This window comes from Phyllostomus hastatus, unplaced genomic scaffold (assembly GCF_019186645.2).
Source record: "Phyllostomus hastatus isolate PE091 unplaced genomic scaffold, TTU_PhHast_1.1 phas_contig_148, whole genome shotgun sequence".
NCBI classification, from domain to species: Eukaryota; Metazoa; Chordata; class Mammalia; order Chiroptera; family Phyllostomidae; genus Phyllostomus; species Phyllostomus hastatus.
Window position 1 is genome coordinate 10980392 of NW_025333607.1, and position 18668 is coordinate 10999059.

The 18668-nt window shown below is 52.8% G+C and overlaps 1 protein-coding gene across 4 annotated transcripts in view; it reads right to left on the reverse strand.

The window, feature by feature from the left end:
- SMYD3 (SET and MYND domain containing 3) overlaps window positions 1-18668 on the reverse strand; it is a 446241-nt gene that overhangs the window by 77577 nt on the left and 349996 nt on the right. For all 4 annotated transcript variants that reach the window (XM_045861300.1, XM_045861306.1, XM_045861322.1 and 1 more), the window contains one exon: window positions 4672-4759. In XM_045861300.1, the coding sequence (XP_045717256.1) occupies window positions 4672-4759 (88 nt within the window). The remainder of the gene's footprint in view (window positions 1-4671; window positions 4760-18668) is intronic.

Sequence of the window (18668 nt, forward strand, 5' to 3'; positions counted from 1 at the left end):
AGCGGAGATTCTCCGGGAGGCGGACACGCTCCCAGGCAGAGCAGGGAAGGCGGACGCACGGTGCCGTGCAGACGCACTGCCCGGAAACACACCCGAGACCACCACGCGAACGTGGCGCCCCGGGGAGGGGAACTCTGTCTGCGCCCATGGAGCAGCCTCCAGCCGAGCTGCAGCTCCGTGGGGCCAGGTTTCCAAAGAACCATTCCTTCTCCACGTTCCTAGATGCATTATTCTCTCTAAACCTCAGCATGAGCGGGGGGCAACGAGGCCTCAAAAAGGGTGGAGAGGAAACCCCGTACCCAGTCCTGAACAACGCTGACTTTCTGGTTAGCCAGAACTTAACTCTCATGACCCTTGCGGTGAGGTGACCTCACTTTCTAGGAAGGCTGTAACTTGTCCTCTTACAGACACAGGCAGGGGACTGAGGACATGGTGTATGGATGGGGCCTGCCTTGAACCCCCCGAGACGAATTAACCCGCAAGCAGAGTCGAATTGAGACTGCCGGCATCCGAGGACTAGTGTGGTTTCTTTCCTGCACGTTGTCAGGGGAGCGGGAGGCCAAGGAGGATGCTGGGAGGGGGCCGGCCGTCCTCCCGCCCCTCTCCCACCTTCAATCTCTGTTGCTGCAAAGTCGTCTGCATTCAGGTGCTGGAATTCCTCTAAGGTGAAAGGTTCGCCGATTCCAGACGTCGCAGAAATGGCAGAGCCTTGGACTGTAGGTAAAGCTGGATTTAAACCCAAGCTGGTTTCCCCATTTGCCCAATTTGAGGTTCCGAGCAAGCCCTCTTGAGCACTCCGAGGTAGGCCAGAAATGAAAATGCCTAATGTCACAGCAAAGAGCACATAAACTGTGTGTAAAATTAAAAATACCCTTTATGTGTTCCACTGTGAGCCGGGCAAGGCTCGGGAGCCGGAACACAGTGGGAAGAGAGTGTGACGCACAGGATACACGCCACACCGAAATGAGGGCCCCTCCCCGTCCCTGACGCGCCTCTCAGTGTGACGGGGCCTAAGGACAAAGGTTCGGCCGGCTGAGTTTGATCAAATTTCATCCATCCACCCACGCCCCTCCCCACGTCCACGCAATCCAGTCCCTTCACTGTCCAGTGCTCTCTGTCCCCCAGCCCCCGTCCCAGGGCCTCTCCATCCGGCCCTAACACAACCTTGAACAGAGGGCGCTCTGACGCTCCTCCGTCTGGCTCCAGCAAAGTCTACCCCCCCAGAACCCCGACTCTTGGGGCGCTGCTTGCCAAAGCATCAGCAAACACTTCCAATATACTGATCGGGCCACGTGCGTGGGCGGGACTGATGTCTCCGCTAACCCCCAGAGGAAATCTATTTTCCTCTCCATGGCGGGGGGGGGGGGGGTTGGGGGGGGGCTCCTGGAGACGTGACGCCTGACATGTGTCAGGCATGCTTCCTCAGCCCCCGCTGCACACGGCTGCAGGCCGTTGTGTCCCGTTTCTCGTGCACCACGCTGATTTTACGGTGACTCGTGACTGGGGGACGTTGACCCTGGCCTCAGGAAAGGTGCACGTACTGAAGAAAAGTGAACTGGTGACTTTCTTCTGTGCTCATCTGCCACGTACGTTTCAAGTTTCAAGTGCGCTGAACAAACCTCCCAGAGGCTGGGGGGAGCGGTGTCGGAGGCGACGTACCCACTTTGTGACAGATCGCTGGGCTGACCTCCGTGGCTTTTCATTCCAGTTTCATGCCAGCAGCGCACACCTGACGCACTGTCGGGGGAGGCGACCGCCTCTCGCACAGGGCCAGCCGCGTCTGTGGCGAGGCTCTGCCTCCCACTGGAAGTCGTGTTGTTTGACCCCCGTCCGTACTCACCCGTCCACTCGTCCGAGCTCCAGCTCACGGGAAAGGGGTCCGAGGCTGATGAGCCTCGGGAGCAGGAGCCAGAGGAGCCGCGCTGCATCCCCCGACAGAAACACATCTGCCTCACCCCCCGGCAAGCTGGAAGGGGCCGCGCGCCAGCTTCCCCGCGCAGCGCTGGCACCCATCTCCTGGCAGACGGGGCCGGCCTTCCCTGCAAAACGCCCCAGTGAGCCAAAAAACAGACTGATTTTAACTAAGAGGCTTTTCCCCCAAGCCAGTGCCGGCGTGTGTTTGCTCAAAAATTCAGTCGCTGGCATTGGCTCGGTGTTTACTTTGACTCATTCCGCTGGGCGGGGAGGGGAGCGCGGACCTCCCCGCAGGGTGGGCGAGCCCGCCCCGGAGAGAACGGACAGAGGAGCAGCGGACAGGACAGACACCGTTTCTCCTGAAAACCTGTCAACGACCAGAAGAGGATCCGGGGCAAAGAGAGAGGGGGCCAGAGTGAATTCACTTGGGAATTAATTAGCACCTTGGGACAAAGCCTGTCAGACCACAGGGCTTTCACACACCTAATCACCTCATGCCATGGCCTCAACACCCTCCCACAGTCCCCTTTCGCCTACAAAGTCAAGTGCATGGCACGGAAGGCCTGGCCATTCCCCGCCTCTCAGACTGAATGACTGGCACTTTCTCGACAACGTGCTTCTGCACATTACGTCATGTCGTCTGCACGGGTAACGTCCTCAGGCTCACCTCCCTCACCGAGCCGCCCGGTGAGCTCTGGGCAGTCCTCCCAGCCACAGCTCGGGGGCTGCCTCCTCCGTGAGACGCTCTTTACCCTCCCCCAGCCGACCACCGTTGCCTCTGATGGCCCTCGAGTGCGTGCAGGCAGACCTCGCCGAGATCGAGGGTCTGGTTCCGGACCACCGCAACCGGGGGAGTCGTGCTCTTTGCTGGCGGGAGGTCTTGCCTTCAGTTTGTGAAACCCGCAACATCAGTGACGCGTAATTGAGTGAAGTGCCGTAAAGTGAGCTGTGCCTGCACTTGACCGGAATATGTATTCATTTACGTGCTTCCTAACTGGCCAGGCCCCTGGCTCAGAGTCGGCGCTCAGCGAAGCCTTGTCCGGTCGAGAGTCAACGTTGCTGGGCCACCCATGGGCCCCAATTCCGCCGCCGGGACCCCGCAGGACACGTCTATGCATTCCTCTGCCGTGGGACAGCTCGTTGGGCCCAAGGACGCTCTCTTGCTCCCAGGTTTGGCCCTTGTCCAAATAGCCGCAATCCTGTCGCTAGACAGGATGTCAAATTCCATCTGGATTCTGGTCCCGCTCCTCTGGACTTATTTCAGTTTTTGTCTATTCCTCTTAGTGTGTCTTACCCAAAACTGAGTAAAAGATTCCAGACATGGAAACACTATTACCTTCCTCATTCTCTGCCCTCTATTTCTAGTAATGTAGCCCAAGACCACAGAGGTCTTTTGGCGGGGGCGGGGGGTGTTACATTATACTCTGAAATTTGACTAGAATTTGCTGTTTACTGAAACCCTAAAATTCTTTCCTCTGTTCTGCAGCTAATCTTTGTGTATATTTATACAGTTGAGCTTTTTCACCCCCAAAGAAGATTTTCTACACACTCTTGTGGAATTTCTTGTGGAATTTTGGACTCAGGAGTATTTCAAGCCTGCAGGGAGCTTCTGAGCTCTCGATTCCGCCGTCCGCCGTCCGGAGGGTCCCGCCGTCCTCCCCACTGAAACGCATCTGGGGATCTGAGCAGCCTGTGCTCTGGGTCCTCATTCGGGTGCGGGATCCACGGTGGAAGGGGACTGGGGTGGGGACAAAGCGCTCAGAGTGACAGTCACCCAGTCAGCATCGGTTTCTCAGGGCCGCCATTCAACCATGTAGTGAGACGTCTGGTCGTGCCAGCCTCTGGCAGAAACGTCTTGCCTTGTTTTCTTCCTTTTCAAAACTCCTTCTGCAAACGACAAACTTCCCCCAAGGAAGCTGCGATTCCACAGACTCACGTGCAGGCACCCACGCGGCACCCTGGCGGTCTCAGCTTCCTATTGCATGCCTTTAGTAAAACCAATGCCAGCCACACACACCCCCGAAACGCCCCAAAACTTCACCGGGCTACAGATTTCAGGAATTACTTATTCGTCTGACTCTCTCTCCTCTCCTCTACGGCTCTTTGAAGAACCTTGTCGACAGACTGGAAACCTCGCCTGCAGATCTCCGTGCCCGGGGTGCCACTTACCCAAGGCATCCGAGTGACCTTCTGTGACCTCTGCCGTCAGCCTTGGTCTCTTTCTTCTTACCTTGTGGTTCCCCTTTGTCACATTGTTGCTCAGCAAACTTCTCCACGGGAAGTGAGCCCCGTCTCAGCCTCTGCCTACAGAAATCCCGTCCCCGATTTGGGAATCTCCTGTGCAACCTGACCTCCATCCTGAGTGATCTGTGCTTACACGGAGCTCTGACCCGCTCGCTCATGGTCCTTACTGCTCATGCTGAGAAATCTGTAGCGCCCAGCAGCTCCCGTTGCCATTGTAGTCGTGGATGGTGTAATATGAAGCTGCTGGATCTGAGGGCCAATGACACTGAAATGTACGGATTCTAAGCTATTCCTTCCTAGAGATGTGGGTTACGGGAGAAAGGGAGCCCAGAAATCTGTTACCTTTCACATAGAAAAAGACTACGACTCACTGACCTCCTATTACTGGACCAAGGACCAGAATGGAGCCCCCTGGAGAGACCAGACCCTGGCCTTGGCCTCGCTGACACCGGGCTTCCACCAATGAGGAAGCAGTCCCGACAGTCCAACCCAGTCCATGGGTGGAAAGGATACTCCAATGTGCCTTCAGCTCTTCGATTTTTTTCAAGGATTCTTGAACTTCCTTCCACACTTGCTCATCTCCAGTTAGCATATCAGCATCCTGCCCAGGTGAGATCAAAAGAACAGAAAAGAAGACAAATTACTCAACTAAAAAAAGGGCTTAGGAGCTAAACAGACACTTCCCCAAAGAAAACAGACAAACAGCCAGCAAGCCTACGAAAAGATTCTCGCGTGATCAGCCACTAGGGAACAGCACATCAAAACCACAATGCGCATCAGTTGGCACCCACCCCTAGGACGGCCGTAATCAAAGAGGCAGATGACAACAAGTGTTGACCAGGGCATGGACACACTGGAACTCTCTCACACTACTGAAGGGAATGAAAACGGCGCCACCGCTTTGGAGAACAGGCTGGCAGTTTCTCCGAAGATTAAGCACAGACCTACCGTATCCTTTAACAATTCCGCCCCTTAGACGTACGCCCAAGAGAAATGAAATACATGTTCACGCACTAACTTGTGCATGAATGTCCATGGCAGCACTGTTGAGAATGGCAAAAAAGGGGGTACTTCCCAAACGTCCACCAGCTGACGAGTGGGTAAAACGTGACGTAACCATACAGTGACACAGCAGCTGGCAGTAAGAGGAAGTGAAGTACTGACGCACGGCTAAACCTTGGAAACACGCTGCTGTGAAAGACGCCGGTCCCACAGACCGACGTATTATCGATTCCACGTACATAAAACGCTCACCGTAGGCAAAGCCCCAGAGACCGAAAGCAGAGTGGTAGGCGGCTAAGGCTGGTGGGGAGAGGCTGGAGAGAAGTGGGGAGTAACCGCTAATGAGTACGGGGTTTCCCTTTGGGGTGAGGGAACGTTCCAGAATCGACTGTGACCGTGGTTCCACGACTCTGTGATTGCACTCTGAGCTATGAAATTGTACACTGCAATGCTGGAGTCGTATGGTGTGTGAACTGTATCTCAGTCAAGCTGACTCAGAGATATAAACGTATCTCCATCGCTGTGTCCACAAGGCGGGAAGCGGGGAAGAGAAGAGTCATTTGTTAGGGGAGACCTTCAGATAACACTTTACTCAATAAGGAGTCATCCATCAAAATGAGGCTCGGAAAAGGGAGACAATTACACCCATGTATGTGAACCAGTTCTGACTTCTACAAAAAACTAAAAACAAATCGATAAATAAAAACTCAATTTAAAAGGCAGTACCATTTATTAAAGGCCTGTCGGCCCGTCTAGCAAGCAGGCCCCCCATTTCCCCCGCATGTCTACACTTCGAGAGTCTCGGCGCCGTGCGGACTGGTGCAGGCTGTCTGCGTCTCCCTGGAGAGTCCTGCGCGCCAACAGGGGAGATTTACAGAACGACCCCTGTGAGAACCACATCCCTCAAGTAGGAAAAAACATGGGGACCACGCAGAAGCACAGAAGAAATGAGGATCCCAAGGACAGTGAGAGGCCGTGGGCATGCGTATAAGAAAACATGTATGCTCTTTCCACTATCTTCGTGTTTAATTTGAATTCGTTTTTCTCCTAGCCTTGCTTGAAGGTGAGACTCGTGTCTGTGAGATAGTAAGTTCAAATATCTTTAACCCCCCCCCACCCCGTTTGACAACACTCCTAGCTCCAGCACCTGGAAAGGGCAGTGAATTCCTCCAGCGTGGAACTCACACGGGGGTCTTGAATCCTTCCACCACGCAGGGTGAGGCCGTGGGTCCAGCCAGAGCAGCTGACTTCCAGTTATACCCACAACTACATCCCCACCAGAATCTGATTAGCAGTTCTTTGGGTTGAGCCAAAGACTCTATTTACTTATCAAAAGAGCAGGCAAGCTGGGAAACTGCTCCCAATCGTTCAGAAACAATAGCTCTTGAAAGCACTTTGTTTTAGAGCTAGACAAAGCTGCCTTCACTAAGTGCTATCAGCTCCTCGGAGGGTTCTGTCATGGCGACAGTCACCCTCTCAGGTCCCTCACCCCCATCTCCTGACCCTCCCCGTTTCACCCTGGGTCTTCTCCTGCGGCTGTCCCTACGGGTGTCTCTCTCCCCTCCCCACACCAGGTAAGAGGAGAACATCGTGTGGGGTGTGTGTAAAGAAAACTAACATGTTATACACATATGTATTCCTATATAAACAGGACATATGTACCTAAACAGAAACTACTTAGGGAAGCATAATCTAAACCTACTTTTTTAGTTTACAAATGTAAGAGTAAACTAGTGTGTTCTTTCTCAGAGTCCCTGAGGTATGAAATCAGAACAATATGTCTTTATTGCATTATTTCTTATCCAAACAAATCAAAGACACTTGCTATCCTTCAAGACAAAGATATTTAGGAAAAAAGTCCCCTTCTGAACTTCGGCTTGGCTATGTAAAAGGAGCTTAAGTGGCTAAGTCCTGGAATTTGTTCTCAGTAGGTGAAAAACACTAGTTTTGTACATACATAGTTTTCAAAAATAGAATGTACTGTCGCTGAATGTCCTACAGGTGGTGGAAATAGTTCAAGCTACACGCAGAAGGACCCCTGAGAACGCTCCCGCTGCCGGGCGGTGACGAGGAGAGGGAAGAACACGTGTCCTGGCACCAGCAGCACCGGGACTTGACCAACTGTCTGTCCCCAGGCGAGCCTGCCTCTCCCAGGGCCTCGGCTTCTGGGGGACACTGACGCTCTGTCACCTGACCGTGCCAGAGGGCGGTGGCGCAGAGGCGGTGTGGCCACCCTGATGCGCAGCTCCAGAGAAGTCCTCAGAGAGCCTGTCTTCACCTCCAACAGGAAGACTGTGCAGATCACTCTCGAGAAGACCCGTGCCGGCCGTTCTCAGGGCCCCGGGCACCAGTGAGTCTCCCGAGTGCCTCCCCCTCTCTCCCAGGCTCTCAAGCTCTGCCACTACCACCGCTCCCATCAGCAGGGCCTGGCACGAACTGTCCACTGGTTACGTCAGCTCCCTCACTAGCCGGTTCCTTGTTGGGCACCCACATCCCCTCCTCTCACAGCCCCCGCCCCAACCTGGCCCGCCCCCGGCTCTCTCCTGCGGTCACTACGCCGACCCTTCCAACTGGAACCCTTCCCCTCCGATTCCACCAGGATCTGGACTGCGGTCTCCTGCCCCTTCCCAGGGGCACCACTTGTGTTCACTTCGTTGGCTTCCTGCCCACTTGTCCCTTCAGGACCCAGCCTCAAATGTCCTCTATTGGGAAATCTTTTCTGGTTCTGCGCCCTGCATCAGCCTAGCCCTCCCGAGCCACCACAGCCACCCTGCCCACCCGTCTTGTAGCACCAAGGGTCATTAATGACCACTTGGCCAGCATCTCCCGGCCAGCGTCCCAACGCCCTGAGGGACGATGGCCTAATCACATCACTGTTCCCAGGGCCAGCAGGGTAGGCTGTGCGGCAAACACTCGTGACAGAGAGAATGAATGGAGAGAGAGGAGTGCTCTTCCACGGTCCCCGGGAGCAGTACTACAAGAATAAAATACCTTAGTTCCACAAGGAGGAGAAGTTCGACCACAGAAACAGAGGGTTGTTCTTCTCACACTACACTTGTATCTGGATTTGTTCCTCCCACTACCACACCGTGGATGTGTTGGAAGAGGATGCACTCCCACTGTCGCTGTCAGGATGGCGAGCGCCCAGACACTGGTGTGGAGCCTGCGACCTCCCCCCCAGGGATAAGAAATCCCGCGCTGGCTTGGGACCCGCGCCGACAGCAGCAGGTTTGGGAGCCGGCTCTGCTGGCCCTCCTGGCTGCGACCTCCAACATCCCCCCGAGCCTCCTGGTGCTCACCTGGCCCACATGTCCCTGCCCCCATCCACCCCCGGATGAATCAGTGAGCCGTCCACACGCCTGCACACACAGGTGATAAATCAATACTCCAGCATCATTCCCTTGACTGTAAAAAATAGGTACCAGATGATATGAGATAATCTCCGCACGACATAAAAGGGTACCACTCAACACAATTACATTCAATTGGCCAGAAATGCTTCCTTTGGGTCTCGGGGTAGGAAGCATCCCTGCCAGGTGGCAGTGGTTACTGGGAACTGGAAATCTGAGTTTCTTCAACAGGGGAAGGTTGGAATCCAGCAAGACGGGCTGAGCACATCTTGGGGAAGGGACCGCCGGCCCCGCCGGGTTCAAACATCAGAGGCAGCCATCCGGACCCAAGCTGCATCTGGAACACTCCAACAGATGTGTTCGCTCGGCTCACGAGTGTTTGATGTTGAAACCCTTGCACTGGGCTAATGTCAGGTGGTTCGCATTAGGGGGAAAAGGAGAACGGCGATCCGCTCTGCAGAACTTCCTGTTATCGAATCCTCACGCAGACTCTAATCAGGTTGGACTGGAGAGAGGTGCGTCTAGGACGGGAGATAAAATTACGGAACACTCAAACTTTTCCAGTAGTTTAATAATTCTAGTGTTTTAAAAAGACGGGTTTTTTTTTTTGTTTTGTTTTCAAAGCAGAATGAGGCCCAAATACAGTGTGTGCACTTAGAAGAGAGACTGGAGATTTCTGAAATTCAAAATCATGAGGGAAACCAAGTTTAAGTGTAGTGCCTTTGACGGAGGTGCTCTGGTTCATGGATAATATGCTGGGACTAATAGATTAAAATACAACAGCACTCGAAATCTTTAGATTCACAGGAAACATCTCTGCTGGAACCAATTTCCACCTCCTCTGGCAAAAACAACTGAAAGCAGCTCAGATTTAACTTGAGCGGAAAAGAGACTCTTTCGCACAGTGGAAAAATGGTTAAAAATAGAGCGCGCACTGCTGTATCCACCACGAGCCAGTCCGTGGGCATTACAGACTAGGGAAACCAGGGAAAAGAAGGAAAGTTCTCAACTTCAAGCAGCTCAACTTGTAGAATGTTCTAATTAGCAGAATGTTCTAATTAGTAGTTAGAACTAATTCGTGTCCACTGAACTACTGGACACAATAATTAGAACACAGAGAAAGAGTTATAAAGTGTGAATTTGAATTCTTGCTTCCTAGCTGTGTGGCCTTGGCAAGAAATGAAAGCCCCCCTGAAGCTAAGTGTCTTCAGTGATAATGGTTCTGAGTAGCTATGCCTTCTAACCCTTTCGTTTGTACCTTCTAGAAGCACTCAGGTCATAAACGGCATGGTGGCCTGAGTATTCAACCTCTCCCCTGCAGAACAGGGGCCACCAGGGCCTGGACTGGAGTCTTTGGTGGAAGAGAAAGAGAGGGAGAGACTCTCGCCCTACTGGAGGGGAGCGCAGAGGACAGTGTGATCGAGAACAAGCCCCACCCTGCCCCCATCTGGCTCCTCCTCCCCTTGGTCCTCATATGAACTCCTCTCCATCCACTAAGAAGCAGGCCAAATGGCTCAGTGGCCACAGGCACAGTCCCCCTTGTGCACTTGCCAATGGGACCCATGATGACTGTAGCGATGACTGTAACTGTGATGCAGACGAGGAGGACGGCACCCAGGTGCTGTCGCCAGTCCCCAGGTGACCTTTGTCAGGGAAGTTCACCTGCTCTACTTCACAACGCGGCATGGTCTCAGTGCCCACGAGTGATGTGCACAGCAGGATGCAGCAGGGCACTAAACCCTATGTCCTCTCAAGAAGCTCCAGCGTCCTCCCCTTCATCTGCTCTCTCAAAGTGGCTGACCCCAGAAGAGATGCCCCCTTCTCAGGGCGGCAAGCCTTCTCCAGCCAGCCGGTCACGTCAACGCCTTGAGTCCAGCTGGGGAGCATTGGGGCAACTCGGAGCACAACGCCCGTCCAAACAAATGCTGACGTTGAAGAGAAGGACAGATGAAACAGCCCGTGCCTCTAGCAGGGCCATTCTGTTTAATCACCATTGAATTTGGTTCTCTCTCCATAGCTGCCAGCACTTGCCAATGCCCACAAGCTGTACTTCCCAGGCAAAAGCAGGACTCTACAGCAACGACAAATTTCCACAAGGCCACATACTGGAACCAACTGCAGGTTCAAGGTTAAATCCCAGGCACACAGACTTGCCCAAATGAGGGGGAATGGCCTCTTCACTGCTTCTAGGAAAGGGACAACAGCCTCGAGCGTGTGAACTTGGGACACCTAGAACTACGAAAGGCCTCTTCCAGCTACAACGTCAACTCCTCCCCTCCCTCTGTGCCGGGCATTCCTAGTCCAGTGACCGGCTTCCCAGAGAAATAAGCTTGTTCACTTACATCAAATCAGGTCATTCACACACCTGGGGCCGTTGAGAAACTACCCGTGTCGGGGTGCACGCCAAGACTCTGCCTTTAGTGCAACATTTTGGGGAACACCAGCAGGACTGGCTGACAGACAAAAGGCAGCTAAACATGACATGACATTTAAGGAGGAGACACTTCCTCGCACCCTGCGCCCATACTATGAAGATGTGTTCCCCAGGGTCCGAGATGGGGGTTGTATGTATGGAGCTGAAGGCTGCTGACTCCACTTGTGAAAGAGCACTGGAGTCCGTTCTGTTCACACTGTACACGGACTAGGGCTGGGGTGGCCGGACACGGTAACCCCACCTCCTCGCAGAGTCCTGACAATCTCACTGTGGAAACACCACAAGGTGGGAGGTTTGAGACTAGGAAAATGCGAAGATTCCTCAAGAAGAACTTCTCCTGGCAACCATCATTAAGATAAATCAATCCCCCCTGCCAATTTCAGGGCGGCTTTTGACCCTCGGCTCCCTCCGACCCACATACCCCCCGCATCTCGCATTTCCTTCTTTGGGAGCTGCTGCTGCTGCTTTCCGTCTCCTCTGCAAACAGAGCGGAAGATGCTCTCCCGGGCACAACAGGTCACTTTGTGACTAAGGGGCGACGCTCGCTGTGTTTGCGAAGGTTTGCATAAATAACGTAGGTGTGGTTTCTCCGGAGACATGTACAAAACAGGGAGAACAGCAGCACGATCGAGGCCCCGTGCTCCTGGCGCGTAGGAGTGTGTGAAGGCAGCACCATGAAGGTGGAAGTCGGGGGGAGGGTGGGGGGCTGGAGCCCCAGTCCCGCTCTGCCAGCAGCCAGCTGTGACACCCGCAAGCTAACCGTGCCTCCGGGCCCAGCTTCCCCAGGTGAGAACTTAAGATCGCCATGGAGACAGAACTAATCGTTCCGCACCAACAGTCACCTGCGTACACGGTGTCTGTTGCATACAAAGAGGAGCCTGAAATTCTGACGGGAGAGACTTTGAGATGTGTGGTGGTGCAACTACCTGCAAACACCTCCATCCCGTTTTAAGCCGAGTTTTCTCAAGTACGAAACACGCCAGTCCGAGCACAGAGAGCACGCAGAGGATGGCGCCCAACCCGGCACGGCACCCTGCCAACCCAAGGGCTCGACAGCGGCTACTTAGTTCACGCATTCCCTCCAACGTGTGCATGGGTCATGAGTACATCGGGCAACGTTCCACACTCGGGGAACGTGATGGGCACCTGTTTATCTGCTGAAGCATGCGCATCTGCTAATTTAATCCGTGGTCGCAGGCCAGCGGGACGGTTTCATTGGAGTCCACAGACACTCTCCGATCACGAATCCTGGGACCATGTCTAGACATGCTTCCCCAAGGGCAATCATTAGGGAAACCAGGGGAGTTACTTAGGTGACTCCAGAATCTGTCCCCTCCCCTGCCTCTCAGGGCCGACCATCACCAAGTCACCAGTCCAACCGAATGCCTTGTAAAGCAGCCCTGACGTGCTTGGGCCTCATGCCAAACAAGCAGCAAGTTCAAAAGCATGTGTCCTGGTCTGAGGAGAAGAATGATTTTTAATAGTTCAGTCATATTTTCAAAAAGACAGGGCCCGGAATTGCAGTGGAGAGACGCCAGGGTTCTTCCAGTTATTCTAAAGCACGTCTGTAGTCTGTGATTAACCCACACGGAGCTCTGTTCCTGGAAGCTGGGGGGAGGGGTGGCGGGGGGGGGGCACGTCATTGCAGAGTGCAATCAGTCACAGGCTGAGGGCCAGGCTGGGAGGCCTCTCCTTCCATGGCCTGGGCCCTGGGAGGGGGTTGGGGCAGGAGGAAAGTGTCCAAATGGTTCGGCTCTTGCTGCCCCACCCCACACCCACGAGGGACCCTGCACAGGAGCAGCAGGACTGTGATGCTGTCCCAGAAACTCTGCCCCCGTGGAAGTGAGTGCTGGCTGGTCACCCACACGCCGAGCTTCCCTGGGCGCCCCACGGACAGAGAGCACAAGTCTGCGTTTCACATTCCAGTAAACGCCGGCCTGGCCCGCAGCCAGGGGACCTCTTTATAGTATCAGATAAAAGGCCTGGCCATGTGCGACGCCCCGCACCCCCCTCATTGCTGTGTAACCATCTCATAAACCAAGTATGCATTACTGTTCGCAGGGCCTTCCAAGCAAAGGTCTGGCGGGGCCTCGTAAACTTGACCAGATGATCGGAGGGGTCCCCGCTTTGCAGGAGGGGGAGGCAAGGGAGGGGCAGGAGACTTCACAGACAGCATGCGGGGCATCACGGGAGAGCTGGGAACGTCCGCCCAGGTGCCCAGGTACAGACTCCGGTGCTCCCACTCCAAGCGCCGGCTCTCGAGCCGCCTGGGCCGCTCGTGGGCATCTCGCACCAGGACCTGGCACGGGGGCCGCACCAGACCCCGGCGAGTCCCAGATCTGCCCCAGACAGCGCGGGTGCCAACCCACCTTGTGTGCGGGTGTCTGGCGAGGTGCTTAGCGAATTTTGGGTGTCACAGACGGCATTCAGGGTGTACACAACGGCACGTTTCTCTCTCTCTGCGTACTTCTGGCCCCAGGAAGTGCCTGACGCCAGCCAGGGAGGGCGTACCGCATCATCACCCTCTCACCCGGGTCTGTTTTCTGCGTCGCGTTCAGTGGTGAAGAGCACACCGCCCCAGAGGTTTTCCTCCACCCTTGCTGTACTGTCTGACTTTCTCCATCACTCAAAAGCAAGATGCCAGTATTAGTAAAGGTTCATCATCAATTAAAATAGGCAAGGATTTTTTTTTTCTGGAAGTAAGCAAATATGAAAGTCTGTCTTACTCTGTACAGCAGTACACAGGACTTCAGAGAGTTTACCTGACATAAGAAAAAACCTGTTTCTATCACCAATGGGAGCTGACCTAGTCGGGACAGGCCAATGTTTTCAGTATCTCACACAGGCTTTCATTCACTCTAGGAGCGCACAGAGAGCTGACCTCCTCTCCCACCTACCAATAACGCACCCCAGACACGCCCACACTGCTCCCCCCACCCACACCCCACACACCACACCAGGAAAGTGCTTCTAGGGATACCACAGTGTCCAACTCCCCTCCAAACTCAGACCCCCTGTTCCTCCAGCTCGGTTTCTCCTCTCTGCGGGCAGGGTCTCTCACAGTGAGTGTGTAAATACACAGTCACCTGGAGAGTGTTCAAAAATACAGAGGCCAGGCCCCGCCGAGGACAGCGACGGCAGAATGAGTCTCTCGGAGGCGAGCAGGTACCTGTGCTTTCATAAGCACCACAGGTTACTCCGAGGCACAGTCAGGACCACAGACCTGCAGCCCCGTCTCTGCTGACTCAGTCTCCACTTCTAATCCCTGGGATCATACTATCACTTTCTGTGCCAGCACCATTGAGACGTGCTGCAAGTTCTTAGTAGTTCAGGCTTTTCTCTCTTGTCTGCTTAGTCTGCAGGGGCATCTCCCATGTCCTCTGCTTTCAATTTATGATAGACACAAAAAGGGAGCATGTCCAACAGTCTCCAAGCATGCACAAGAGCTAGTGGGCACTGGAGCCCCCAAGACGGAGATGAGACACGGCCCCAGCCTTGAGGGGCATGGAGCCCAGGGGTTGGCCGAACTACACAAACCTGCTGAGACAGAGGGAGAAGCCCTGTGCCTGCAGCAGTGCAGACGCAGGCCCTGTGCCCCCCTGGGGTTCAGGAAAGGGCCGCGGAAAAGGTGAGGCCGGAGCTCGGAGGCCATGGAAGGCTCAGCGGGAGCAGAGAAGCAGGAGGCCCAGCACAAGGAAACGGAGGGGCACAGGCAGCACAGGGCACGGGAGGAGACCCCTGGTTCAGGGTGGTGACTGTGGGGGGAGGCACCCCACAGTCCTCTACGGCCGCCTGTGCCTGCAGTCACTTGCTGCTTGGAGGCTGGGTTTCTGTCTCCTATTTAGAGGCCCTTTTTGTCAGATGTGGGGGTGTCTAATCTGGGGACCCACTTCAGCACATGCCCACAGACGGAAAACCAAAGGCTGGATGGAACAGCCAATGGAGGCAAAGGGGAGGAAAAAGGCTTCGATATGAGGCCAGAACCCAGATAAAGGGGTGGATTTGATCCTGTGTGAGCGATATGGGGAGGACATGGAGGGATTCTGAGTATAACCATGTATCGTTCAAATATCTACGTGGAAAATACACAGACGGGTGGAGGGACCGAAGGCAGGAAGTCCAGGAAGAAGAGAAGACACGAACCTGAATGAGGCAATCCCTTAGGGGCAGAGGCAGAGAGGAAGGGGCCCATTTAAGGGAGGTCAAGAAAGGGATGACTTGGGAGTGAGGGGCCGGTGGAGGAGGACACTGTCGAGCGTCTGACGTCAGTGACTCGGCACATACAGAGTTTAACACGGTGCTAGACAAACAACGTTATTCATTAACTCACTCATTCATGCAACACAAATCTGTTACCTGCTGCAATAATTACATAAGTACCATATTGGGCACCGGAGACACAACAGAAAACAAGACTGATACGGTCATTCCTAGTTCCTTAACAAGTAAGCCAGCAGGCAAACACAATAATAGGCAATGATGGCTGGTGCGGTCACGGAGATAAAGAGGGAAGAGAAAGGACAAGGAGAGGGTGCCTGACTCTCACAGGGCAGTCAAGGATGTCCCTCGGGGGAGGTGAGCTGGAGGCTGACTGCTGATAAAGAGCCGGTCAGCATGAACCTATGGGGAGACTAGCTCAGGCAGAGGGGAGCCCAGAGCGAAGGTCTCCAGACAGGAGAGACCCTGGCATGTTCCAGCCAGGAGACTGAACTGAGGCTGGAGGGGTGAGCAGGAGCCACGCTGCACAGTGGCTGTGGGCCTTGTTCGTGGACCCGGCTCTCCCTTTCCGAGCGAGTGGGCAGGTGCTCAGAGGTCCCCTCTGTGTGAACCCAGACCCCAGAGCAGCGGGGCAGAAACGGCAGACCACCGAGAATGCTCCTGCAGCCATCCAGGCAGGAGAGCATGGCGCTGCAGAAACACTCACAGAATTTACCGTTTTACTGGAGGAAAGAAAGAAGCGACAGCAGTCTGGTGTCAGCCATGGAGTCTTGACCTAACCTCCTTCTGTCTGGCAGGCTGGCTGGCCAACACCGGTGTGGCTTACTGACCTAGCCTCTCCCGCCCCAAACAGGTGCTCCAAACCTGCCCAGGTGTCCAGCAACAAGAATCCCTGTACATCTTATGTGTTCTCAACTCTTGGCCATCAAACCTTCCTCTCAGCTGAAACAGAGCCCACCCACACCTTGAATTACTACAATAAGCTAAAAAGAAATGTGTAATTTTTGGTGATAGTTTCATGGGTGTGTTCTTATCTGAGTTGTACACATTAAATACACATAGGTTTTTGTATGTCAAACATGCCTATCAATCATACCATAGGTAGACGAGGGGGAAATGTAGAGATGAAAAAAGAGAACAAGGTTTGGTAAATACACAATGAGATTTCTGAGTCAACAAGTTAGTGACTTAAATAAATAAATGCACGAGAGTCCCCTTAGGTCCCAGCTTGTTTTGTTACACATCTGGTTGGCATGAGAATGAGGAAGTTAATGACTTTTCTATGACACGTATGTGTTTTGTGAGACTCCACGCTGCACAAGTTAATAATGCTTTACCTTCTGCTGACACACAACATTTACACTAATAAAAATCTAAATGGTACATCTCCTAGTGAGGCAGCAGAGTGAGGAGCTAGGACAATTCCTTGGCAAGTAGAATGGGGAAACTGAGACAGGTGGCTGATTCAAACTAGCGCATCTGGTACCCTGACTCACCTGGCCCCTTCTCCCTTGCACAGACATTCATTCCCTTAATTTAAGCATTAAGCCCTCGGGACAGTGAGGTTCTGACCCACATCGATCAATCTCAGGAACAAAGTCCTGACCACAGAGACAGTATTGGTGAAACTAGAGATAATGTCTAGACTTCAGTGGTGCTTCAGATCCAGGTCCAGCAAAACAGCAAAACCAGACAAAGTGACCACGGCTGGCATCAGGACCAGATGCAATGACCAATGACCCTTTACCTGAGTGCCGACCAATTAGTGGAGACCGAGGCCCTGACCCTACACACTCATGTTGATGAGTCAGCATATTAAAGGGCACACCTGGAAAGCTGATGAATATTCTGTTGAGATCCTCCCTGAACCTCCCCTAAAATCCCTGCCTTTAGAAAATGGATAAAAACCCTTAAGGCAAAGGACCCAGTGTGCACACTCTCTCTCTCTAGAGCATGCCTACACCTTCTTCCTTTGCATTCTTTCTTCTAAGAGTCTCCATGAGGCTTACAACCAGGGGAGCAGCAGGCAGCAGCAGCTCCTCCCAGGCTAACCCCTCACACTGTCTCCCAGGGACCTTCTTCTGCCTCTGTAACCTATTTCCCGAGTCTGCACAGCCCAGCTGGCTCACTTCTGCCTCTGGGCAGAAGGCCTTTCTACCTACAAGGCCAAGGCAGCTCTCTGAGCAGCCCAGGGGAACCCTCTCTCCGAGTGCACTTTCACTTCGCATGCTAAATAAACTTCCTCTTGTGCTGCAGTAGTTGGCCGTGAATTCTTTCTTTGCCAAACTCAACAACCAGGAGTCAATATCGCCAGTAACAATAACAAAGCACACTTCATTGAAAAGCTCCACAACAGGAACGGTCCTCTTCCAGGATAAAAACTACTGAGATGAGCTGACGGCGGCATGAGCAGCTCAGTCAATGAAGGAGCAAACCGATTTTCGAGAGAACATACTGCACGGGAAGGGGGGGCTGCGTGTCTCCCACTGCTAACACGGCAGCACTGTGGTTGCTGGGGAGAGGGACTTCTATCCAGTCATCGCCTGTCACTGACAGTATTAGCGATCTTACACTTGAAGCTGTCTGTTCAATCCTTATGGCCTGAAATGACAAACGCAAAAAGGGTATAAACAATCCCTTGAAGCTCTGCTGTTTATATTTATTAATTTTATATTAATAAATATAAAATTTTATATTTAATTTTATATTAATAAATCTAAAATTAAATTTAATATTATTAAATATTATATATTAATAATATAATTAATAATATTTAATAATATATCATTAATATAATATATTAATATTGTTATTTATTATTAATAATGTCAAATTTATATTAATAAATATAAAATTAAATTGTATTTAATTTTAATATAAATATTAAAAACACTTCTGCTCTTTACTTGCTCACTAGACACTAAACCAAGAACATTATGGAAATCATTTATTTTTCCCAAACTACAGAGTGGTACTCAGTTACCTCGGAAAAACCCAGATAGCATGTAAATAAAGCAGGGTCTCGGCACTAAGGTTGAGGGGCACACTAAATAAACTTGATGGGAGTGCCCTGTTCAAGCCTTGAAACCACCCACAGAAGAGTCTGAAACCCAGGACATCCTGTAATAACTTTGCTATTTTCCACTTATTTGGGGGTGAAGAACTAAACAGTCTACCACCTTTCTTGCATTTTTAAACTCTTCCTTCCGAGGCCCCTTGCCATTTGGTTGTTTAAAAAAAGTAATACAAAACCAAAACAAACAGAAATATTGGAACTACAGTCCCGAAGTAAACTATTTCCTAGATAATAATGTGTTCCTTTTTGGGGTGCTGAGCTGAAGGACCTGGGGGGAGAGAAGTCTTACCTCTTTCTGACCATTCGACACGCCCCGGCCCCACCGCCCCAACGCTGCCTCCCTCACGGCGGGGGGCGGCACCAGAAGCGTGACACGCCCTGCAGACAGCCCAGCGCTGCAAGAGCTGCAGCACAGACCTGGTGGGCTTGG